Below are 26,621 nucleotides of genomic sequence, written 5' to 3' on the forward strand. Positions count from 1 at the left end.
CACTAACTCTGGACATTTTTTAACCTAAGTGACTCTGCACTGGCTTTCTTGGATCTGGTCCCAATATCTGTGATGGGTAAATGCCATCAAAGTGATTCCAAGGTCCCCAGGCTTCTCTCAAGTCTCCTGTTTCAGGAACAAAATCCCTGAGTTTTCTAGGTTGATGTGATATGGTGCTGAGGTTCTAGCACTGTTCATGCAGTGCCAAGGTCCAGGGCTCCCACTGAGGTGATTTGATTTAGTTCTTATTTTCCTGACATTCATTCTTTTCTGAGGTTCTTGGGTCCACTCTTGAGCTAACTTAGCTCTGACATCTCACGTATGCTCATGTACTTGTATCCTTATGGGTTAGTTTTTTTTGGTTGTGACTTGGGTCCAGCACACAGGGCTCAGGATTAGGGACCACAGTATATTATTTAAATAGTCTGGTCTCCATTATACATTATATTAGTGGGCATATCTACATGTGCATTAATGCACTTTTTCCTAATGCACATTAAATTTAGTACCTCTAATGTGATGTACTAAATATATGCACATTTAGGCTGCCCTAATGTGTAGTACTGAAAGCGCATACTTTTTAAGTGATGCTTAACATGCAGTAGCCTATTTTACTGTGCATTAGCATATTCGCACATTATTTTATGCAATGCTTTAATGCACAGTAAAATAGGCTACTGCGCATTAAAGTGCATGTGTAGACGTGCCCATGTTGTCATAACTGTTTGACTCATGTAAGAGCATGGGCATAAAAAAGAACTATGGGCACTTCCTGTGTGGATGATTTTCACCTGCACTAAATGGAAGTTAATCCATGATATTGTATCCCTCAGTGGAAGAAGGGATATGTAACTTAATCAGTGCTCTCAAATTCTCATTCCCAGCCTCAGGCAATTTTCATTTCCATCTCAAATCAACAACTAATGTTGGTCTGTGTTTCTCCGGTCTGTCCTAGATCCTGTTAAAACCTAAAACCACAGAAGACCCCCAAGAGGGCATTTAGTCCAATCCCTATATTCTGCCTGTATATATCAAAGGTACTCCTCTAATCCAACGGCAGCACCTATTACAGAATTCTTGTATTTTGCATTGAATTTGCAAGCTCTTGATTGTAGCATTATGTGTAGATTAAATATAGTTTGTTTTTTACTGAGCTCTCATGGGGAAAAATGAAATAGTTATTACTGACAATATTCCCTCCCTCTCCAAGGAAGAAGAAAACATGCACAGCTCTCCATGGGTGGAGAGGTAGGGGAGAAGCTCTCTGCAGGCTTGTGTTGTCCAAGTCACAATCAAGCCAATGCCCTTTTTTACTAGTTAAAGGAAGAAAATATAACTGATCTATTTTCAGCTTCTACTGCTTAGCAGTTTAAACTGCCAAGCCAACCCCTGCACAAATTGATTAGCACGCCTGTGAAAGGTATTTCTTTTGAAGAAAAGATTTATTGAGAACCTTTTGTTGAGGCAAATGCAATGCTAGGCGGCAAGCTCAGAGTGTTTTGCTCACCCAGAGAACTGCAGATTATGATCTATTTAATAATCCTGGGCATTTCAGGAAGAAAAGTATTGTAAATACTGCTCTTTGGGCTTTTTGCTGCCTCTTCCACATCAGCATTGTGCTGGTTTCACACCTTACCAGCGAGTAGTTATTATTATTAATTAATTGGCTAGCATCACAAAAAGACATGAGCCATTCTCTGACCTTTTATATCTTTACACAGACAAATAAATAGGTTTTTTTTCTTCCCTTATGCCTTGTATACTTTAATAAGGCTCAGGGAGGATGTGCTGCCCTTCCTGTGGGAGCCAATGGGAATTCTTCTGCTGAATTAAATGGGAACAGGAATGTGCTGTGGACAAAACTGGTCTTGACAGAATTCCATAGAAAAGTAAATTTACATGTTTTGTCCCTACGTCTGAATCAGCTGAGGAACATGTTTTATGCTTGTATTTTTGGAGATCCATTGCTCCTATGGTGCTTCACAAGGCAATGTGGCTGAAGATCTAACCTAGTGTAACCACAATGGGGCAGCAGAATGAAAGGAAATACTGGCCCACATCCTATTTCTCCTCTAGGCTGCCCCTTGCCTCATCTCATAAGCAAACTTTGTTACCTTCTCCCAGGAGAGATGATCCTGTTCCACCTTTAAGGTGTCTGGGGACCACTAGGCCATAGAGTCCCAGTCCCTCTGGCCCTTGTATCCTGCACTCCTGGTGGCTCAGCTTCAGCAGGAAGTTGAGAGATGGTTTCCACCCAGCTTGGCTTATAGCCTTGTGGTCAGGGCAGTCTTCTGGAAAGTGAGAAAGAAATGGGTCTGACTCTCCCATTTTGTCATGGGGGGGGAAAGGTCTATACACCAGGTCTCCCATTTCCTGGGCCAGTGTTCTTGCCGAAGAGCTATTGGGCAAAAGGAGGGAAGCACCTCCTGTATTCAAGAGTGGATGGAGGTGCTGTGGATTTATTCTGAATTCATCACTTGTTATTTAGATTCTGGTTCAGGTAGGCATCTCCCCTCTGACCTATCTGGATCCCAAGGGAAACACCATCTGTGCAGGGTATCTGATAAAATAGATTCAGCTGAGGCAGTACAACAGTGGTTCTCAACCAAGGTGCTGCATCAGCTGGCAGAGCTCCAAGGATAAGTGGGAGTTTAGATGCACGCCAGACCCAACAGTCACACAGGGCAGCTGCAGCCACTTTTCTGCTGAGTGCCTGGGTGACCTGGATTGACCTTGGAAGACACCTGTGTAGGAAGCGTAAATGCCTGACCCTGCCAGTTAGTATCTGCTCTTCCCCATTTGAGCAATTTAAGCCCTGTGGCACCTACATGGAGGTATCTTAAAGGCTGCATAGGATTTGGTACTAAGTGACTTAAAATCACATGGGGGGTCTTTGACAAATCTTGGGCTATTTCTGACTCTATGTCCTGTGATTCCAGCATATGGAGTCACTGCAGACTCTTGAAAGACTCCAGAAATGTTCTAAAATTACAAACTGTAAATTATTTCACCTTCAGTATCCAAACTACCATCCCACATCTCACCATCACTTCACCAAGCTATTCATATTGAATTCTTTTAATCTTTCCTTTGAGCTCTTCTAAAGATTGTGTTGCTTCTTCACAGAATTTTCATCAGTTTTCTTCTTTCTAGCTATGGTACTAGTAAGGCTGCAATTACTTTAGCACAATATTCTCAGCTAGGCTGCATCAGATAATCCTAATGTAGGAAAGAGCACGCCCTCCTGCTGCAGTCATTTCCCAGCACAGCCCCATACGTGCCACCTGCAAACAGGCATGGGGTGGTTTCACCTCACCATGGTGGCTTGGCAGCCTGGGGAGACAGCTGTTTGAGAACCCTGATTCCATAGATTTATCTCCAGGTTGCCACACTACCACAGCCACAGGAAACTGCCCCAGGCCACACACCTTTGTTTCAAGAGATGGGTGCAGGGCCACACTAGGAGCTGAGTTTGCTCCTGCTTGCATTTGGATAGCTGATAAGCTGAGGCAGTACAACAGTGGTTCTCAGTCAAGATGCTACTAAATTCAGAACAGTTATGGATGGCTGCCTTGACCTTAAAAAGGTTCAGAACATTTCTGTAGCATCCCATTGTTTCTCACCCCCTCTGACCCTCATATTTGCATTTTCACTGACCTGCATTCTTGCATACTGGCTCCTGGCTTCTTTCCCATCCAAGAAGAGCACAGAATGACTGGAGATGCTCTCTCTGCCTGAAGAAGGGTGTTTGTACCCAAAAGCTTGCAAAGAAATTTTTTTTCCAACTATTTTAGTTGGTCTAATAAAAAATATCAGATTTGCCCAAAGAATCTTATCTGCTGATGTCCTTAGACCAACACAGCTACAACCAACACCTCTGTAGTATCTCAGCCCCTTGCAATTGTTAATGCATTTATTTGAACTAAGCCCCATACCATACAGAAGAGCTATTACCCCTGTTTTACAGATGGGACATTTAGGCAGAGAGAAGATAAGTAACTTTGTCCCAAAGAGTGATAGAGAGATAAATAGTAATAGGGCAGTCTTACTGGACAATCTGGATGGTTTGGTAAGCTAATACCATACAAATAAGACATATTTTAATACAGTCAAATGCCAGATCATATGTATGAGTGCAAAGAATACAGACTATACTTACGAATTGGAGGACTGTATGCTAGAAAGCTAAGACTTGGAGAAGGATTTAAGGGTCATAATGGACAAATGGACCTGCGGTTCTAGGGCAATGGAGGGCAAAGAAGGCTGATCTCATCTCTGGGTGTATATAAAGAGGAATAATGAATAAGAATCAGAAAGTGATTTCATATCTGCATGTAGCATTGATGAGCCTGAGGCAAAACACTGCATCCAGTTCTAGCGTCCACATTCTAAAATAGACATTGAAAAATTAGAGGGTACAGAAAGGAGCCACAAAAACATTATTCAAGGGCTGGAAAAATGCCTTATATAGAGCAACTTAAAGAGCTAAGTATGTTGAATTTCTCAAAAAAAAGACTGGAAGATTGAGAGTTAAATTGATGGTGTGTAAATACTTTTAAAGAGAAAGTGCTCAATAGTAAACTCATCCACTTGTTAGAGAACACATGTATAATGAGAACTAAGGATGAGAAATTAAATCCATACAAATCCAAATAAAAGTTAAGGTGCATTTTTTAACAGTGAGGATGGCAATGACTGGAGCAAACTACCAAGGGCTGTCTGTATCTTCAGACTAAGACTGGGTGGCCAGCTGGTAGATAATTTGTAGTCATACACAAGTTATTAGATAGCTGTGAAGGGATAAATGAGTGAAATTCTATGGCCTGTGTTTTACAAGTGTTCAGACAAGATGATCTAATGACCTTTCCTGAATTCATGTTTATGTATCTGTGAACAGAAATGTTTGCCAATAATTGAAGGTCATTGATTTTTTTTATATTGAAGCCAAAAGATGACATCCAGCCTTCAGTGCACCCTACTGTCCACTGCTGGAGTGCAACCTCTGACCTGTACGTGGGCTGTGAAGAAGGGTGTATTTTGGTGATTAATTCTGAGACACTGGAAACTTCTCTTCTTCATCAGAAATTTCCAACTGGTAAGAAACAGCTGGATTAAGGTGGGGTGTGTATGTACATACACTACATCATTTTTCAGATTCATGTTTCTTTTCTTAGTATAATTGTTCAGTTTTTTAAAAAGTTCAACCTATTTTTAAGCCCCAATTCCCTAAACACATTTTCTTCTTTGACAGAAACACTAAGTGCTTCAGTGCATTAGTTCATTACAAACAAAATGCCAGTAATTCAGGTTTCATTAGCAACCTTACAGAACTGACAAAAATCATTTATAGGGCAGGCATACAAATCTCATATTATTGTTACTGATTGATTGATCAACATGTTTGATGTCTGCACTAGAAAACATATTCTATCATGTTAACTACCATGATACTAGAACTTGGGACTCTGCAGACAAGGTGTTTTTGAACAGCATATCAGTTTGTCATGGTTAATCTTGTGGTAACAGTTGCAGTCTCTACAGACTTGAATAGCATGTAACATAATGTTAGTTAACATGATTTCTCAAGCCCCTGTGAAGACGAAACAACAGCGAATTCATTCTCTGTCCCAAAGAGCAGGCATTTGTGAATGCACACAGAAAGGAGATTCATCACAGAGCAAAGCTGGGTTACTTTTTATTTAACTTTAAATGAACAATGAATTCATTGTTCATAGACTCATAGAATCAATGAGTGGGAAGGGACATAGATAGATCATCTAGTCCGACCCCCTGCCATGGGCAGGAAGGAGCACTGGGGGTGGAGGGGTCATAAGACCCCAGCCACGTGCCTATCCAGTCTCCTCTTGAAGATTTCCAGGGAAGGTGAGAACACCACCACTCTGGGGAGCTTATTCCAGGCTCTGGCCACCCTTACAGTAAAATAGTTCTTCCTAATATCCAACCTAAACCTATCCTCCCTCAGCTTGTGACCATTGTTCCTGGTGACTCCAAGGGGGGCCCTGGTGAACAGACTTTCCCCGAGTCCCTGCTGGTGGCCCCTGATAAGGCTGTCAGTAAGAAATAATGGTTTAGAAATTCCAGAGCCAACTGACTAGCAGTAACCTTGTTTTGTTCTTTTATCTATAATATACACTAGTTTTAAGGCAGCAGCAAGCAGTGCTGACATGCAAAAATAAGGGTACTTGCTGCAAGCATGGTGGTAAAATCAGATTCAGGTGGGCATCCTCCACAAATTGTCTGTTAATCTTTCATAGATTTTCATAGATTTCATAGACATCAGGGCTGGAAGGGACCTCGGAAGATCATCGAGTCCAGCCCCCTGCCCAAAGGGCAGGAAGTCAGCTGGGGTCATAGGATCCCAGCAAGATAAGCATCCAATTTACTCTTGAAGGTGTTCAATGTAGGTGCTTGAACCACCTCCGCTGGCAGACTGTTCCAGACCTTGGGGGCTCGGACAGTAAAGAAATTCTTCCTTATGTCCAGCCTGAAATGGTCTCGCAGTAGGTTATAACCGTTCGACCTCGTCATCCCTTGGGGCGCTCTGGTGAACAAATGTTCCCTCAGATCCTGGTGGTCACCCCTGATAAACTTATCTTGTCAACATTAGAAGCAAACAAGATCAGTACTTGAATATTCCCCTCTCCCGCCCCCCGCAAGAAGTGGTTTTGTTAATGCTGTAAGTGGATTACTTCGGGGTTTCATTTAGCTGTGGTGTGTGTCTATCTTTACTTTCTGTCCTAAAGTGCTGTGTTGTGGTCGTATATGTTCTTAAGCCTCAGTTCACAAAGCACATAAATATATATTTAACTTAAAACATCCACATTGGCACAGCACTTATATACATGATCATACTTAAGCACATGCTGAATTCTCATCAAAAAGATATTAAGCATGTTGTGAACTGAAACAGCTGCGACATTTCAAGGGGCCATTTTTGGGCTGGATGAAGTTCCTCTCTCATGAGCAAATAAATTAAGAAACCATAAATTGTTATTATAAGAAATAACAATGCTTTGCCCTACAAAATAAACTAAATTTCACTCATAGATTTCAAAATGGTAAGTACTGTTATCCCTATTTTATAGGTGGGATGATTAAGTCAAATAACCAATGTGACTTGCCTACAGTTACGCTGAGGAGTTAAATGACAGAAACCAAAAAGAATCCCAGTCTCCTGATCCCCAGCTCTGTGCTAAACTATAACTTGTCAGAATGTCAACATGCATTTGTTAGGTACATTTAGGATAATTGAAGCTGTTATATTTATTTCTTTTCCTCTATCTAGAACGAAGGCAAACAATTGTTCAGATCTCACCATTGATATCTGAAGCAAATTTGAAAAAGGAAGGTACTTATTTGTTTAAATTAAAGTAATTGAAGTGTAAATAATACCAGTGGCTGCTGGGAGCTGCAAGGTACATCAATATGACTCAAAATCAGGTGGAGCCCCTATCTGGAAGGGTCACATGGAAGGGCCCATGCCTGGTCCTGACTGCTGCAAGTATGTAGCGGGGCATGGAGTGGCTGCCAGGTCCACCCCATCCCTTCCTTGCCTGCCAGCAGTGTGCCCCAGACCAGGGGAGGGAAGCTAAGTCCCTCCCAAGCCTCCTCTGTGGAGCTTGCAGCTCTTCTTTCCCACTCATAGGTACTGAAGTCCCCCCCAATGAGGCCTGGCAGTGGCTTCTAGCTCTGCCCTGGCTCCGCGCTGTCACCACCTGAAGATCCCAGTCCCAGACGTGGTTTTAGAAAGCCACATGGACAGGATGCTCAGGTCAGTGGGGTGCTATGCCCAGGGCTGGGGCTGAGACCATAGGGCAGTGACAGTGCAGGGCCAGGGTGGGGCAGAGCTGCAATCTGCTCCCTGCACGCTCCTGCCATGGAACCCGCACTTGTTGCAGGGGCATGCAGACAGCGGGTCATGGCTCTCACCTGGCCCCAGGCCTGTGCTGTTACTGCCCCAAAACCCCACCCTGTGATTCCAGCCTCACCCATCTGTCCCACTCCTGAACACTGCTGCCTGGGTCCCCATCCCATATAGGGAGTTTTGGTGAACTGTGTGGGGAGAGGTGCTGACCTGGCCCATGATAGCTCGCCAAAACAGCCTATGTGGTCCTTGGGCCCAAATAATTGTCCATCTCTGGGGTAGGGACTCTGTAGCAGAAAAAGTGATATAAGAAGGTTTCATGACTGTAGGAAGTTTGAAAACCATTGTTGTAGGCCTTTGAGGCACTTTTTTATCTCTACATCACAAATCATTAATGGAATTGGTGCTGATGAACATGCTTATGAATAGCCTCAGCATAGACCAGGAAACAGGAGTTATTTCTGTTAATTTTAATTAAGGCTGTCAAATGATTAAAAAATTTAATCTCGGTTAGTTGCACGATTAAAAAAATTAATCACAATTGCAATTTTAATCACATAGCTAAAAGCTCCAAATTATACAAAATTATGCAGGTCCTTTGTATGGTGTCGGGTGTGTGTGGGGTTAGAATTTGTGAAGGTGTGGGGGACTGTGGGTGTGTAGGTGGGGTTTGGAGCCTGGGGAGAGTGTGGGGTCCCTGCATGCCCTGGCAAAGCGAGGCCCCCACAGTGAGGGAAGGAGCCAGGCAGGGGCAAGCGCTGGAGTGAATGGGGCCCCAGGGCCAGGATGGGTCATGGGACGGAGCCACAAGTGGCTTATCCAGAGGGATGGGGTGTGTGGCTCCCCACAGCTGCGTGGACTTCTGGGGAGGGCATGGGGGGCACGTGCCCCCCAGATTTGTGTGTGGAGCAGAGATGGGCTGTCTGGGGTTTTTTTTAATTATCTTCTGTTGATTTTGCTTTCCCCAAAGGTCAAGAGGAGGGCATGGAGCGGTCTGTTGTGCTCGCTATGGCTTTTCATAAAAATGGACTGTATGCAGCGGGAAGGGTAAGAAATCCCCCTTACTCCCTGAACAGCTGCATGCAGTGTGTTTGTGGAGCCCACTATGGACAGAAGCAAAGAGGTGTAGAAAGGAGACTTCTTGCTAGTCTTACACATATACTGCTGTTTACAATCTGAAACAACATGCATAGAGAGAAAATGCCATTGTTTTGAAAGTGCAAGTAGTGGTTAGGATTCCTGTGTTTATTGGTGAAAAGCAGTTGATAAAGAGCTTTCCAATGAGAACTAAGGGGCCTAAAGAAATGGAAAAGAATGGGAATGGATGTAGAAAAACAGAATTACAAAGATAGTTGACCTGCTAATTGTGCTAGTAGTCCAGCTCTTTCCTTTTTGCATGACACAAACTAACAGTAAAAATCTTGCTTGGTTGTTCTCTTTCAAAACCCAAGGGGGAAAAATTCCTGTGCTGGCTTAGTTAAATCAGATCGGGGTGCCTGAGCGTTAACTGGTCACAGAATCAGACCCATTAAAATTAAACGTGGGCTGTTCTTATGTCTAGATTTTTAAGGAATGTCTTTCACTATTTTGACCTGGGAATCTCCTATGTACAGACAAGATAAAAGTTAATAAGACCATCTGTGGCAAGGAACATTGGAATCCCGATGTAGGTGGAGTTCTCAGAAGGTCTCTCAGTGAAGTTTTGCTGTATCTGTTAGGAAAAATGGTCTGTATCTTTCTTGGATTTGTATTTTTCTACCTAGGATGGCGTTGTGCATATGTACCAGACCAAAGGCTCATTCTATACAATGAAAAACTACCTGGATGTATCGGAACCTATAACCAGCCTTGTTTTCTCCCCTGATTACTCCAGATTGCTAGTAGAAACAGAAAAGGTACAGTATGTGAGATAATAATATTAAGTGACAAAATGTCCATGCCAGCTGCAGAAGCTGCACAACACTGTTGGAATCTCTGTGCCCAAATTCACCCATAATATAATCCCATCGAAGTCAATACTGTTACCCACAGTGAATTTGGACCAGTCTCTCTAGAACCGGGGTGCTCAACCCCTAGCCCACAGGCCAGATCTGTCCCCTGGCCTGTGGGGCTCCATGAATCTGAAAATCTGGCAGGGTGGGGAGCAGTGCCAGTGTTAATTACCGCTCCCCTCCTGCCAAATTTCTGGATCCATGGAGAGTGCCAAGGGCCTCATAGTGTGCCCTGCGTGCTAAGTTGGGCAAGCAGGGTGGCAAAAAGCCTGATCCTGATCCCTGCATGTAGGACTGAGTGGGGGGGTAGCACGTGTTCTGATCCCAGTTCATGGGGGTGGTGCAGGGCCGGGTCCCAGTGTGCAAAGGTGTTGCAGGACCCAGTCCTGGTATGCAGGGTTGGGTGGGGGTGTATGGGGTGCCAGAGCCTGATCCTAGGACACAGGCCCTGATCCTGGCATGTGGGGCCTGATCCAACCTGCAGACCAGCTCTGTGTCATTCTGAACTACTTCCCTGTAAGGGTGGCCAGAGCCTGGAATAGGCTTCCCAGAGAGGTGGTGCTCTCACTTTCCCTGGAAATCTTCAAGAGGAGACTGGATAGGCACGTGGCTGGGGTCTTATGACCCCTGCCACTCCCAGTGCTCCTTCCTGCCCATGGCAGGGGGTCGGACTAGATGATCTGTCTAGGTCCCTTCCCACTCATTGATTCTATGATTCTATGACTCATCTGACCCATGAGGCCAAAAGGTTGACCAGCACTAGTATAAAACATAACCTTTATGAAGTACAAAATGATGTCTTCTGATCATCTAGATGGTGGTTTGTACATATAATTGTTACCGCTGTCTTATTTCTGATCCTGCAGTAAAATGGTAAGAGCTAAAGTATGGGACTCTTAAGTGTAAATGTAGGCATGTACATAATAAATCTTTGCAGTATCAAGATCAAAGAGGTAGGGCAAAGGGAAATTTAAATTCTCTTTCTCCTTATAAGCTCTATATTTCCTTATCCTTGTATCATTTCATTTGGCTTTTTTAATGTTTTGATAGTTTGCATTTTACACATAATTTCCATGATAATTCAGGAGAGGGAAAAAACCATCTTTGGGTAGAGGGTGGAGCAAGAGACTGCAGGTCTGGATTTCTGGGTTCAGTTGTTCTTGCTGATTCTGTGACTGGTTCCTTGCTGTCTTAAAGGCTTTGTAAATCCAGCTTTGTGGCCAGCTGGATCCAAGTGAAGTGCACTTGCTGAAAATCAGGTTTGTGTAAATTGACGTAATCCTGTAAATTCAGTTCAGTGGCCTTCAGTTTGCTTACCTCACTGAGTCTCTGGTTGTCTTTTTTTTCTTGTATCAGACACATGTAAAAGCTTAGAGAGAAAATTCAGAAAGCTAGCGGACATATGAAGGCTTTTACTGAACACTCTATAGCTAAATAATGAATTATCATTTTCAATTGTCAGGGATCAGTCTATAGCTATAAACCTACTTCCAGTGAGGAAGTTGTCAAGCTCTTGGATGCATCCAGCAGTCATTTCCTGTCAGCTGATTTTCTTACTCCAGGAAACAAATACTGTGTGGTAAGGGACCTGCTCATTTATTAACTGTAATAATGGTTATTCTCAAATACTGAAAATGTTGCTGTGGAAGAAAGGCAGATGTGTTCTAGAGACTGGGGCTCACTCACATTATGATCTATGCATGCAAACAACATTACTGATTTGAAAGCGAGGTAGACTTACTGCTCATGAATGTACATTTTGCTAGTCCACTGTAATGGTTTCATTTGTCTTCTCCAGTCCAATCCATCCCCATGCTAACTAGGTTAAATCTAGCCCTCTTTTATTCAGAAGTTCATTCATATCTATTTTGTTTGTCCATATCCTTTGTCATGCCAGTGTAAAATGGCAAGGCTTATTTCATCTTTAAATTAATATGACTGAGATTATAATCTAGCCCTGGGATGCATAATGGTTAAACCACAGATTAGTAAATTCTAAGGCTGGCTCTGCTGTTGGCTCACTCTGAGCTCCAGGTTGATACTGGTGCTGGATTTGGGCTCAGTACAGAGAATGAAAGCTGAATTAGGTGGCTTTATGGCACCCATGTTTCAAAATGGTGGCAGGGGCACATTAAGTAAAGGTCGCTTGATGAGCTTTAATTAAAGTGCCCCTGCTGCCATTTTGAAACATGGGGACACTAAATATACATGATGCGGAGGCTGCTAGAGCATGCTAATTAGCATGTGCCAGCAGACTCGCAGCGGACTCGATTAATCAAGTCTGTGCTGACACGTGCTAAATAGCATGCGTTAGAGCAGAGGTCCGTCGTGTGTATAGGTGCCCTTACTGCCATGCTCTCACTGGCTTTTCCAGCACTCAGGTTAGAATAGAGAGATCGCTACATCATGCGCTTACTTTCATGCAGCCTCTACGGATTTTTCCAGGAGCAAGAGACATCTGATACATGGAAATGTCCTGCTGTATGTCTCTTGATTTGCAAACACCTTGACATTCCTTTATATCAGGGTGCTCTACAGGATTTGGTTTAGAGCCAGGTGTATTGATTCTTCACCAGGTATGGAAGGTCCCAGGTTGCCAACCTAAAGGAGCTTAGGATGCTGAAGTATCTGCCTCCACATTTTGAGTATGGCAATGACAAAATGTTTCTGCTTTTCTAGAAGAGCTGAGGGTGAGTTACAGATTTTTACATGACCCTGAAGAAAGAGTTCATTAGATTAGTCCTGCAAGGTGGAGATGATCCTCTTGTGTGAAGACTAGTTCTTCTCTTGTAGGTCATTTCTACTGCATTTATTTTCCATAGAAAGTCACGGCCTGCTTCTTGTCTATTTCCTGTTTATTTCCTTCTCCTCTTCCTCCCGGCCACCACCTCTAATCAAAGTGTTCTCTCTTGTTGAACAGTCTGTAGCAATTTCAGGGGAAGTGCACTTTTGGTTGTTGGAGGATGGGACCTGCATCAGCAAGCTAAGCCTCAATAAACAGGTACAGATAATTGAGTGTTTACATTTGAAACAATCACAGCCATCAAATTAAAAAAAAACAGTCCACAAGAATATGTTTTTGCAAAACACTTGTCAAAAAATAAAATGCCTGGAATTTAACATTTTAGGAGTACTGAAAGTTTGTTTGCGTAGAGCCCAATGGATCAGGAAAATCGTGGATCTCACACCCAGCTCTCTCAGCTTCAGAGATGACCTTGTTTTTTTATTCAATGTAGTTCAAAGGGAAGGACCTCTAAAATGCTGACTGTACTTCATCACCTTCCAGTCACTTCACCAAGTTCAGGGCCACATCTTTCCAGATGTTCCACAATGAGGTCCCCTTCCGAAGGCCAGTGCTGCCTAGTGTATGGCACACTGGGCTGGAGTTCAGGAGACCTGGGTTCCATTCCTGGCTGCCACTAGCCTGCCAACTGACTTTGATACATCTCTACTCTGTCCTGTGCCTTGGTTTCTCCAAACGTAAAATAAGGATGTTAAATTGTCTCTACTGAGTGCTAGTGGAGGAGCTGGCTGGTGCATTCCATCATTTTGATCCCGTTAACCATGTTTTATAAAATAATTTGAAAAGCAAAAAGCTATTTGTCAGCAGCAGTTTAACCTTGAGCGTCTGTGCCACCATGCAGCCAAATTGTGTCCTTGCTGATAGACACCAGAAGGGCCTTTTGAAAGAAAAATATAAATCAGTTCATTAGATGTAAAATAAAAAACCAAAATTTTTCTTAGCATTGAACACACAGGTTTGATAAGGGACATAAACTCGCATGCCATGGTCATTAGTGATCAGAATCTTAATTGTTCTCACTTGGTACAAAACACTTACTATGCACAGAGGACCACCTGTACATTTTATGAGACTAAAGGAGCTTTACTAAGAAAAACTCACTCTTCTTTAAACAGAATAAGCAAAGAATTTTTGCTGTTAACTAAAAGTTTATACGATTTAAGGTTGAATTAAATTCTTTGTTTTGTACTTGATGTTATATTTCTTGACAAAAAACCCCAGGAAATCTCCAGTCCAACAGTTGTTAGAATTTCAAGATTATGATTACCTTTAATATTCTAAAATATTATACACTGATGATAACATTTTAAAAATGGATATTTTAAATCTTTTGAAACCTCACAGAACAGCTTTTGTCTTTTAAAAATAACCTTTTGAATTTACCTTTACTTAACATACTTACATTTTTAATTGTTAAATCTGAAACCCCTCTGGATAAAGACCTCACCTTCTTTTTTGTTTGGAAAGTACATAACCTATTTTGGATGCTGCTGGAAATAACTTTCACTGCTGCTATTTCCAATAATAATTAAAATACTGACCACAGTGGTCCACTAAACCATGCCAAAAATGGCCTTTTCTGTATTTACAAAACAAAAGTGAACCAGTTGCAACAAAATATTCTTTTTCAGCATTAAAACATACAAAACAGGTATAAAATATGGAGGCCTATACTTAGAAATTGCAGAGGAAAAGTTCAGCTGGAACATTTGTATAGACGGTAGCAGTATGTATATTAAAGCTTGATCGGTAAGTCTTTGATGAACCTGGTTCATGTCACTACACAGCAAAATGAAAGGAATTGGGAAGAGGTTCACTTTTAAAAATGACTCCTTCAGGCTAACAAGTCCCTGCTGTGTCTCAGCAAACAACAGAAGTGAAAGCAGCATATTTGAACCTATACCCTCATGATATGTCTTTAGGCAAATAATTTCAAACAACAACTATCCAAAGTTTTTAACTTAGCCACAAATATTTCTAATAATGGGGTCAAAAGCTGTTAGACACCATTAACCTTATTAATACTACAATCCCCTATGTGGTCTAGACAGTCATGGTATCATGATCTCATTCTTTGTTAAATCTTTTTGATTTTGATACTTTATTTTTTCTTAATATCAGAATAATCCTATGACCCCAGCTGACTTCCTGCCCTTTGGGCAGGGGGCTGGACTCGATGATCTCCCGAGGTCCCTTCCAGCCCTAATGTCTATGAAATCTATGAAACCCATTCTGACATTTTCAAAATGAAAAGTTTTGATGTTCTATTCCCAAATGATTTTTTTTCCATTTCGAAATGGAAAATATAGATTAAAAATGTAAAAAAGTATCAGAACTGAAATAAAAAGTTTAAAATGTATTAATCTTACATGTGGTGATTAACCTACAGAAAGAGGTAGTCAGCTGTGTTAATCTGAAGGCAGGCAGAAGGCGGGGTAGATTTGTACAGTATAGATTAACTTAGTAAGATATATATCTAATAAGCTTTGTATGAAGTGAGCATGGACTCACAAAAGCTTATGCTATATAGCTCTCTGATTTAGTTAATCTATAAGGTACAAAACTATCCTGCCGTCTGATTAATCTGACATAAATTATTATTGGAATTTTATTTTGAAAAACATATCAAAATGTAGTTGTTCTGTCCTGATATGAAAGGTAGAAAGGTGATTTGAAAGACAGAAAAATATCAAAATCTTGAAATATTTTGCAGCACAGAAAATATTCTTTCTCAGCAGGTCTACTCATCAGCAAACTTCTCAACAGTTTTTGGTTGAATGCTAACTAATTTCACTCCAAGCCAGGTTGGGGTGAAGGTGGAGAAAAGGATTAATGATGAACTTGGAGGATATGTATGTGTAAATCATTAGATGGGAATAAGAGTGATTTTTAAATTTCCAACATCTATAGTATAATAATATACTGTAAGTATAATATTTTTATGAACTTCTATGAACTTGCCCAAGTTGAAGTTTTATGCACGTAGAACAGTTGTTTTTTTGATTTGAGAAAATTCATGTAGCAAAGCAGGTTATATACTAAAATGCCATCTCATGCAATTGTGGAGATGCTTAATATTTTTTACTGTCCAACTAGGCAACTGCTTTGGTTTGCTGCCCCTCCTCACACAGTGTTGCTGTAGGCACCAAAACGGGTCATGTCCATTTCATTGATGCTACCAAAGTAAAAACCCCACGGGTGGTTCACCGAGTTCTTCTTACCCACTTTTCTGTGCTCTGTTTGAAGTAAGTATGTAATGGCAAAGTGCAGGAAAAGAAGTAACTCTGAGTCTGTCAAGAGATGTGTGAACACAAGTGACACATTGTGGAATGAATTCATGATAAGAACAACGTATAACAATATTACTTTGCTAGAGTATTCTCTTCTGTTAAGTGGTTTAAACTGAAGTCAACCAGGAAATGTAAGCCCATGGAAATGTTTAAGATATTGAAGAAATTTTCTGTACCAAAATAGGACGAAAAGTATTTCACAAGCACCAAATCTGAATGTTTTAAGTCAATCAAAACAGTTTGTTTCAGTGTCTATCGTTATTAATTGTTTCTATAATTATATTAAATTTCAAAATGAAAAACTTTCAGACAAGAAAAATAAGAATGACTCATTCTGAAAATGTCAAAGCGATCTATCTTAAGCCATTTCAAAACTTTTAGCAGCATCTTCTGTTTCAATGGATTTCCTGTGACCCTTTTCTATTCAGAGTGTGGGTTTTGACAGAGTAGCATTTTTGGCAAAAACCTTTTATCAAAAAATTCTCAAATAATCTTTTTATAACAACAAAAAGATAGGAATCACTTCTTTTGAATTTGGCCACCTTTCTAGTTCGAAGTGAATTACTCAGATAACTGGTGCATAGCACATTACACAGCAGTAGTGAAGAGAGACTTTGACTGAGGACAATGAGATAAACCCATATTTGATGAAAAAATCTACAGAGAGCAATTAAAGTATTGATTTATAAGCTCTTTTCTGACAGATCAACCATGCATTGTAATTGCATAGAAATCATGGTATCTATTATTAGAGGTAGATGGTGGGCTAAAACAATCTGAGATGATTTTTAAACCTAAGGTTCCAATGAATCAAGGTATTTTAAACCTACTGTGTAAACCTCCAAACCATTGCTTTTCCCATGATGCATGTCAGTTACTTACTATTTATTATTTTCTTAACATTTCACAAATGTACTGGTTTCTGTAGAAATAGCCGTAGCGATCCGTTAGCAGAATATCATATGAATATATTATTGGTGATTTTAAATAAATGTAAACATTTGGAGAAGCACCAGCGGAGATGATAATTATCAGTCTACAATATTTTTATATATAGAATTCATACTGAATCTGTTAAACATTAATAAAACAACCTATCATGTGAGAAGTTGGATGTTATCCTTTTGCATTATTATCACAGATAAATTATTAATAAAACAAACAGGGAGAGATTCATGTAATAAAGTCTGAAGTGGCAGACTGAGAGGAATGAGAGATTTAATTATGTAGCTAAAAAGCTGCTCTGTTACATTTCTAGCTTTAGATCAAAAGCCCACTAAAGTCAATGGAAAGACTGTAATTTCAGTGGGCTTTTGATCAGGCCACATCATGTAAATCCTATGGCTAAATCTCAGTTACGTCCAGGCACCCGGGTAAAATGTGCACAGGTATGGTGGTGTAACTGAAAGCAGAATTAGGCCCTATGAATTATTGAATTGCTGAATTGTTTGGTGGGTAATCTGTATTTAATCACGCGCAGACAAAAAACTGTTTTAAGCAGATTGACTTTTTTTTTTTTATCTAGTTATGATGAGGGTGGTCAATATCTCATTGCTGGAGCTGCAGAAGGACATATCTTTATTTTAGATGCCCGGCCCTCAAAATTATTTGAGGTTCTTGGATACCTAGGTAATATATGTAGGAGTGTTCATTCTTTTGTACTTTCTGTATTTGGCATTAGAATACTTTTAATGGTGACACAGTTGATTTCTAAATTTTTTTCTTTAACAAATGATGTCAATTAGAAACCAAAGTTTTTAATACTGGGAGAGAATGGCTGTGAAGGGTGGCAGCAAAGGAGGCTGTCTTGGTTATATCTATTTTTTCCCAAGTAAATGCTGGTGCTGTCTTGGGTTTCAGACATAAATATATTTGCTGCCAGGACTCAGCCCTTCTCCTTTATTTCTTTTTTTTTTTTCCCTTTGCAGGTGGGCAGTTCAATGTAAAGTTGTCATTCAAACATGGTTCACATCTAGAATTTGGCCTGGCCCTAATTTTTTTCTTAAAATTTTGCTGAAGGCAGCACCAGTACTACTTCCTCATTATGGGCCAGACGAGCCATTGGAAGAAAAAGAAATCATTTGATCTATCTTTCTGCCCAAGAAAGTGAAAATGTTGCCAGAACTCCTCAAGGTCCATTCTGAGAGGGGCTGAGATTGATGTTGAGTTTTACTACTCTATATCCCATTAACAGAGTACTGTCACAAAGCTCCATCACATGAACCTAATCTGGGGACCGTTAGGTTTGTCAGTTTTGCTGGTCAATATTAAAGAAGACAAAATGATGCAACTGCAGGCTTCTTAACTAATTGCAAGGATCCTTCTGAGAGATAAAAATGATGTAACATAATAATTAATTTTGACAGGCAGTATCGGGGCAGATGTAGAGGTGCAGCAGTTGGGTCGCACCCCCCTTCTGCCACCACCACTGCTGCTCCAAATGACCCAGGCTTAGCAAAGGAGTAGCATTAGCAATGTGCGGGGTCCTCCTTCCAGCATCTGCTCCCTGCCTACTCCTCCGCTGGAGGTGTAACCCACTGGCTTGAAGGATGACCTTCTGCTCTGCCACTGTCCCTGTCCCTAGCTGACACAGGCAGGAAGGGATGTCCAGGGCTCCTCAGGCCTTGCTCTGCAGGGAGCAGCTGTGCAGGGAACTGGGCTAACCAAGGGACAGCAGCAGTAGTACCCAGGTTCCTCCTCCCAGCACCTGCTCTCATCGAGCAGGGGACATTGCTGGTGGGGGCAAGTGGGGAGCAGGTGCTGGAAGGAGGAACCTGCATGCTACTGCCTCTGTCTCCAGCTGATCCCAGCACCCCACACAGCCACTCTCAACAGCCCACAGTCTGAGAAGCCCTGGATCTGCCTTCCCACTCCTGGAAGCATCAGGGGGTGGGGGTGGTTGTCTCCATCCCCCCTTTGCACACCTGTGCCCTGCCCAGTTCTCCCTGGGGCTCTAGCTGTGCCTAATCCTCACCTCCTCATGTTCTGAGGGGCAGTGTGCCATTCCCCCCTTTAGTAAATGCTGGATCCATTATGGGTAGTATGTATCCTTGTCTTAACTAAGAGTTGTCTTAACTTATCCTTGGAGCCTAAAATATGTTGTTTTATTGTTTGACTTCCATGGTCATATTTGGATGTATGAAGCTTCATTGATTGCAACATCCCTGAGGATTAGACTTGGTATGCAATGGCATAAAGTGAATATTTGCCAAATTTGCACAGTTATGGTTCTAAATAACTGGCAGATATTTTCCAGCTGGATCAGTGCCCTGCTAGGCTTTCAACCAGTCCTGTTCAGAGTAGTCAGTACTGAAATGTGAGGTAGTTTAGCCTCATTAAAGGAGCTCCTGTTTCAAAATTTCCTATAGCATAAAAAATCTGATATTTCAGAGGTGCTGAGCATCTGCAGTCCCTATTGACTTCATCTGCAGATCTGAGCATTCAGCACCTTTGCAAATCAGACAGTTAAGTGTTCCTATTCTGCTTTATATGGTTCCCCAATGGGAACAAATTTCATGCAGTAAACTAATTTAAGTGTTGGTCTCCATCTGCTTTCAGTGTTGAGCAGTGAAGTCCTTGGCCTTTCTACAGTTTATGATAAGGACACTGAATCAGTTGAGGTGATGGCACTTCTTTGTCCTGCAGATATCAGAAGAGCAAGACTGGAAATCTTTTGTCTGCCATCAACACTCACAATAGGTAAATGAAATGCATCTTTTCTATGGTGTTCCTTTCAAACTTCCACATGCTACTGCAGTCCCTTGCACAAAAGGCTACCAGTCTAATTAGTTTTATCTACTATATGCATCATCCTTCTACAGGATTTCTAATAAGATTGTCTGGAGATTTCCCTAAATCACATGATTCATGATGAATTGAGGAGACAAGAAAGGCAATAAGTAGGGAGAGAAGAGAGGGAGAGGTAATTTATCTCTGGTATCACAACGCCACCACCAAATGATTATTATTTTTAATTGTGTTCACTATGGTAGTGCCCAAGGGTCTGCCACAAATGGAGATGTCACACTAGGCACTATACAAACACATAACACAAAACATCAGTTCTGGGCAGCAAAAAGAGACAGAGATGGGAAAGAAGAATTACTGCTATCCCACCAGATTTACAGTGGATTACTAGGGACCATCTACATTATTACAGGAAACATTAGCAGTTAATATATAATGAATAATAATGACTTTCTGTCTATCCATAGATCCACTGGAGTACACAAAAAGCAGTATTTTAAAAGCATTTAAACTTAAGGCTATTACAGCAAAAGTACTGATAAAATGTACAGTATTAGAAAAAGGAGGGAGTTGGAATTGACTTTAAAGGCTAACCCTATTTCTTTTTCACTCAATAGATTTCTAATAGGCTGCTGGTAAAGTCTTGGCATACACTGTCAGAATTGGGGAGGCATCTCTACTTCATATGGGTAGCCATGTAGTCCTGTTATGCCTTCAGTGGGGACTTATACCCAGCTTTTGTGCCCCTGGAGGTGAATTCCACTTTGCTCTGCAGAACTGCACAATCTTCCGTTCATTTCAGTGGGCAGCTCTTAGACATCCAGAAGCAGAGCCTCTGTTACACAGCTGGTGCATGTCTCCATTCATTCCAGTAGGGAATTTTAACTATGCTAAGATGGCTCTGTCCACTTGGAATTCTGTGTCCGTCTTACTATGCCTGAGGAAGACATGTACATCTTAACAGGACTTGTTCTCCTTTTTTTGCCTGGATGCTTTCTCTCTCAGCTGTTTTGTGGCCTAGGGACAACAGGTAGGTTAGTACTCTGTCTGGTTTGTGGATTAAAACACTGTTTTGTGATGTGGGAGCTCAGGGGCAGGTGTACCTAACATCAGTGTTTCCCAGGTCAACCCTGTCCTAGACAGGTGCAGTGTAGATAAAGTAGCAGAGACAATGTTAAAACTGGAAATCCTGGCTCCCAGCCCTCTGGTTGGAGTATTAGATAATGCTTCCCCCTGCTGAGATTAGCTGGCTTTCATAACCACTATTTTCTTTTAAAGGAGGAAGTAGCTACTCTATTGATAGTGTCTCGCTTCCAGCTTTTCTCTCTTTTAATCCTATAGACAATGATGAGTGTGTTGATGAAAGAGGCCTGCTAAAAGAGAAGGTCATTCAGAAGCAGCAGTACGAACTGGATTACCCACTGAGCTCAGCAGTCAGGCAGAAGGATGGCACCATATATGGCTACTGTAGCCATGCACCTTTCATCTGTAAATACAATCTTGCCAGCAAGGTATGTTCCTCATGCCATTTTTTGGGTAGTGATAAAATACTGTTATCTTCCAATGAAAGCATTGGGTGAAGTGAATAGCACAGCAAATAAGCAAAATCTATTCAAATTGCATCTTCGCTACCTTCAGGTAACAGGTCAGTCCTTTGTGGTAGCCTATGTGGTGCTTACTGCAGTAGTTCAACTCAAGAGAAATGCATCACAGGCTATCACCTTCCCAGAGAGATCATTTCAGTGTTGTGTATGTTTTAAACAGTACATACTGTACCTGCATTATGACTGACACCTGATTTTTAAAATACAGTCAGTTTTCCTTGACTCCTTTCCCCCTCAAAGAGGCCTCCCAGGGGATCCTGCCATAGTCTGCTTTTCTGAAGTCCAGGGTCCATACTCTATTGCTTTCCTTTCTTCCTTTTGTCGGGATCCTGGACTCTAATTCAGTTTCAGTGAGAAGGTGCCTATCCAGATCTCTAGGTATGTGCCACAAATGAGAATAATTCAACAGTTCCTCCAATTCAGAAAATCAGACAGAAAAGAAAATGGGGCCTTTTCCCCCACAAAAATAACACCCTCTCCAATCAAAACTCTAGCCATCAGTTCCCCCCACACCTATCCAAACACCTGTGAACTATGTCCTGGCAGGCTAACAGATTCACATTACTGTAAACCAAGTAAAAAGCTCATTTCCGAAGTTGAGGGCTTCTAAGAAGAAAAGCTTGCAAGTAGCCTCTCCCTGTCTGAGCGATGAGGTTTCAAGTCCGGTATCTCCCTTGATTACAGTTCCTAAAACATCTGGTATAGCCTTTTTGGTAATGACAGAGGGTGAGAACTGTATCACAATACCAGTTTTTCTCACCCCTTAGCCTATACCTTTTGCAAAACCCTTCACATTGCAATAAGCTACTTGTCATTATTGTCATTCAGTTTTACCTGGCTTGCTGTTTGTACTTCTGCTTTCTGATTTGTTGTCTGATATTTTTGTATTGACAGAAAATCTTGAAAGACCCAACAGTTGTTTTCTCAGAGGAAAGGATACAAAGCAATCAGTCTGGACGAGGGTTCCTCTTTTTGTCACCCAACAACCAGTGGTTGGCCTCAGTGGCGGAGGATGGAGTTTTGTTTATCCGTGATACTGTTACTTTGGTAGGCATCAACACATTACACCTGTATTGATTAGAGCGGTGGAGAAATGTTAACAGCTCTCCTGCTAAACTGCATGGAATCATTTAATGAAAGCAAATGTAAGATCTTACAGAGAAATGTGTGCTGAGTTTGAAGAACAAAAAGGAAATGGGATTATGTGTATGACAAATGTGACTTTTTTTGTGCCAATCTTTTGTTTTCAGAAGTTGTCTATGATCACTTCCTGCTTACATTTTTACGCAGTAAGTTACGGGATAGATAATGTTGCTACTCATCTGAAGAATCAGCCTACTGCTTCCATCCCAACAGCTCACCTCAAAGCTGCAGGCAAAACTCGGTCAAATGTTTAAACCCACATGTTCTGCTATTGTGTGTGGCTCTTAATGGCATTCTGGATAAAGGTTTATCCTAAAACAGAGGAGCATGTTAGATGAGGAAGCACAGCAATAACATTTTAGAGAAAAGCTTTTCAGTAACAATCTATTTGCTCCTGACATGATAATGCACCTGTAACTCTTCCAGGAAACATTTGCTCGGGCACATTGCCATTCATATCAGGGAGGCGGAATCAGATTCTTGGCATTTTCAAAGGATGGCCAGTCCACGCTCACCAATGGTGTAGAGGATGGTGCCCTTGTGTGTCTGAAATGGAAGTACGTATAAGATGATAGAAAATACTGACAGTGTAAATACTAGTGACTAACAGGCTAATCTCTGCATTCAGTTAAATGTCTTTAGTAGAATCTGTTTCATAATGTGACAGTTTTATTATCTTTTCTACAATTGAATACTGTAATATACAATCTGGAACAGCAGGTTGAGTTACCAAACTTGAACGCTCAGCGGACAGCTGACATCACCTGAGTAAGCTGATCGGACTTGCTATGCCTACAATTCAGGCTTACGTCTATCTTTGAGATTAGTTATATAGGGCACTTTAAGGATAAAATGTAAAACCCTGGAGAAGGCAGATGTTTGTAGAAGAATAAAAAAGCTAAACACTTAAAAAGGAAAACAAGATAAGGAAATAAATTATTGACCTTAGGCTACCTGTAGGTATTCTGGAATTAGTGTGAGTGCACTGTTAGCAGTTAAATTTCTAAATATCAATATTCATATCTAATCATGAAATACTCATTTTGTCCAGTGCTGCAGTTTAATCATTTTATTAGCATTAAAGCAATTAAAATATATATTTCAGGAAGGATTAAAATTTTTCACTGGTTCTTGGTTTTTTCTAGGGCATGACTGCAAGTCAGTCAAATCAAGGATCCCTCTCCCAACCAGATATAGGCAAGGGAGAGTAGTTTTAACCAATAGGAATCTGATTCTCTGTACTGAGAACTTGTGATATAGCTGAAGTAAAGTGTCTGTTTGCAGTAATCTGTGGTTGCAACTGTGATGTAGAAGGCAATGTGATGGTGTTGAAAGGTTACAATTAAAAGTTTGGGATTGAAATATACCTCAAAACAGGGAACCTACTCATACTCCTAATGAATGCATTTAAGACCTGTACACGGGAATCACATAGAGATCGCTATACTCCAATGAGTACTACACACAAACTCCCTAATAGCCCCAAATTAGTCAGAAGCCCACTAGATTCATATTTATATGGACACATAAAAATCCTGTGCAGCACTGCAAAACCACAGTGTCTCTTGAAAAATTAAGTCTGTCAATTGAAGCTGGCTCCTGAACAGAGCACTGCAATATGAAGGATAAGGAATTATAACTGCTCAGGCAGATGCAGAGATTAGGGTTGACCCAACGTGAACCAAAATGTGATTTGGGAAATATTAAAACATCATATTTTGATTTTTAAAAATGTCGAAACAAAATTGAAATTTTCAGGTCAAAATTGTTCAGACAAATGTCAATATTTTGACTTTTGTCCCAAGATGGATGAAAAAATGGTGAAATATTGGAACTTCCTATGGAATAGCAACTCTATTTTTACCGGATTAATATATTGTAACAAGGGGTTTAAAGTTCTTCATTCTTTTGCATAATATACAGAAATAAACCATGTCCATTTCCCCCTTTTTTACCAGGATGACTGGAGACGATGACATTAAGGAAGCTGATGAGTATTGGCAATCCACTCTTGCTGTTCTGAACAACTCCATATACAATGAAAATAATGTTCTAAAATGTATGAGAGACTGGCATGCTGCTTCAAAATCCATGCTGCCGTTATCCTCTGAAAAGGGATACAAGGTGTTTAAACTGCATAAAAAATTGAAACACATAAAAGAAAATATTTTAAAAGAAATGAGGAAAAAATGTAATTATGTAAATGCTCAAGGCAAAGCTTGATCCACCATTATGAAGAGGGAAAGGTAGCTGTATCCTGACCAAGGTCTCTGCCTCTAAACAAGCTAACAGAGAAGGAGGGGAGATCCCCTGAGGTTTGGCCTATAGTCAAAATTGAGTTCTTATCCTGGAACAGAATTGTCATGAAAATGAGCACCATTGTTTTACTAGATCTGTTCAAATCTGCCATACACCGTTAATTTTTATTAACATCATTTTTTTTCCATGAGAGGTGTGAAGTTGTGGCTTTTCTCCTAGCCAGAGTTTGAGAGATGATAATGCAATAAAAGTTTTTCCAATTTGGCACAAAAAAATCGCATTGGAATTCACTGGGATTATTTACAGTAGTAGTTGTTTGCTTTGCAGAATCAAGCCCCAACATAACAGTTACTTAATATCCATTTTGGCAAAGGATTCCTTATGAATTTTTATTTACCAGAATTCTTCAATTTGAAGTCTTACACTTCCTTTTTTTCCTCTGAATTCTCATATAGTTGACACAATTTTCTATAAAAGGCCCAAAATGCATGAATAAATGTACGTGTGGAATGTGTATTGTCAGCACCGGACATTGTGGACATGAATATGTAAATGTCTCTCAGAAATGTTTCATTTCAGGAAAAACTACAGAAGCAACCAAGTGTGGAGTTGACAGATGAAGATGAAAGCTTCATTAACTTGAATTCCGTCATCATCGGTGAAATGACATGGATGAAACAGAAAATACAGAAGGTGCTTTTATAGAACAGGGACCTAACCAAGGCAAAGGGTTTCAAAAGTGACAAGTGCCTTGTGAGAAGACTCAATTTCTGGGTGCCAAACTTGACTCTCTTTCATGGTTTGATTTTTCAGACATAACATGCTAAGTTTTTTGGAAAACCAAGTTGCTGGTTAAGCAACCCAACCAAAATCACTCATTGCTTTTTGAAATCCTTGGCTCATAATTACAAGCTCCCTTGGACAGGAACTACCCTTTTGCTCTGTGTTTGAACACTACCAACCATAATGGTTACATGACTTTGACAACTGGAGCTATCTGGCAGGCAAATATGCTTGCTGCACAAGCTCATAAAGCCATTTTTCAAAATATCACATATGTGGATCAATAGCAAACCAAGCAATTGAATCCCCTTGTTCACATGGGTCATTCTAAATTCCACAGTATTGTTAAATCAGTCTTCAGGATTTTGATGTAAAATTTAAGAGTTCCTGGAGGTATATAGCAGGCCAAGGCTGAGGGGACACTCATAATGTGACTGAAGGATCAAACTTTGGAAAACAAAAATGTCTCCCTAGCCTGAGAGTGGGAAGAGAGGAGATTGAGATCTGTGTTCTTTAGAACAACTGCTTTTATTGTTAGTATGTATAATTTTCTAAAATGGTTTTGGTATTAACCATTACTGTGTATACTGTCTGTGTTTGGGTTGGGACAAGGAAAGAAAGAAAAGGAAATGTCTGTATATATCATCATCTTCCCGGGATGATCTTGGGAATGGCTGCCTGAGGCACCTGGGGGTAGAGCGCATTCCCTACCTGTGTTTGTTAAAAGCTTAAGAAACTCCAGGTCATCCCTATTCAGCTTCTATCAGGGCAGCTGCACACCATAAAATTGTGAATTCGCTGTAAAGGAGAGTGGAAGAAACAAAATCCAGAATCACTGAGATTCAGGGGAACTGTAAAATTTCATCTGAAAGTTTAACAAGGAAGACTTTGGAGCCCATGGGTAGGTGGCAACAGGAGCAGAGTGCCATCTCACTGCAGAGGCAGTAAGCTCTATCCATCCACTCCTCTTCTGTGTACATGAACCCCCAAAATGAGGTGATGAAGACACTGGAGGGTCATTTCTAGCACCATGTACCAAACCTGTGTTTCTGACATGCTCGTTTCTGGGGATGATGTGCTCAGAGTAGAGGTGAGCAATATGTATTGCCTCAGCAG

General features: G+C 40.9%; 1 protein-coding gene across 2 annotated transcripts in view; it reads left to right on the forward strand.

Moving 5' to 3' along the window:
• Window positions 1-26,621, forward strand: part of CFAP43 (cilia and flagella associated protein 43) — a 59,106-nt gene that overhangs the window by 7,849 nt on the left and 24,636 nt on the right. Inside the window, exons 6-19 of one of the 2 annotated variants that reach the window (XM_090057651.1) lie at window positions 4,945-5,095; window positions 7,307-7,369; window positions 8,856-8,932; window positions 9,649-9,780; window positions 11,339-11,455; window positions 12,797-12,877; window positions 15,776-15,924; window positions 17,495-17,598; window positions 19,528-19,668; window positions 21,058-21,227; window positions 22,215-22,367; window positions 22,890-23,020; window positions 24,422-24,587; window positions 25,302-25,415. In XM_090057651.1, the coding sequence (XP_089913777.1) occupies window positions 4,945-5,095; window positions 7,307-7,369; window positions 8,856-8,932; window positions 9,649-9,780; window positions 11,339-11,455; window positions 12,797-12,877; window positions 15,776-15,924; window positions 17,495-17,598; window positions 19,528-19,668; window positions 21,058-21,227; window positions 22,215-22,367; window positions 22,890-23,020; window positions 24,422-24,587; window positions 25,302-25,415 (1,749 nt within the window). The remainder of the gene's footprint in view (window positions 1-4,944; window positions 5,096-7,306; window positions 7,370-8,855; window positions 8,933-9,648; window positions 9,781-11,338; window positions 11,456-12,796; window positions 12,878-15,775; window positions 15,925-17,494; window positions 17,599-19,527; window positions 19,669-21,057; window positions 21,228-22,214; window positions 22,368-22,889; window positions 23,021-24,421; window positions 24,588-25,301; window positions 25,416-26,621) is intronic. The other variant, XM_090057652.1, reaches the window with a different exon arrangement.

This window comes from Crocodylus siamensis, chromosome 7, assembly GCF_052110815.1.
Source record: "Crocodylus siamensis isolate JL-2025a chromosome 7, ASM5211081v1, whole genome shotgun sequence".
Classification (NCBI taxonomy): Eukaryota; Metazoa; Chordata; order Crocodylia; family Crocodylidae; genus Crocodylus; species Crocodylus siamensis.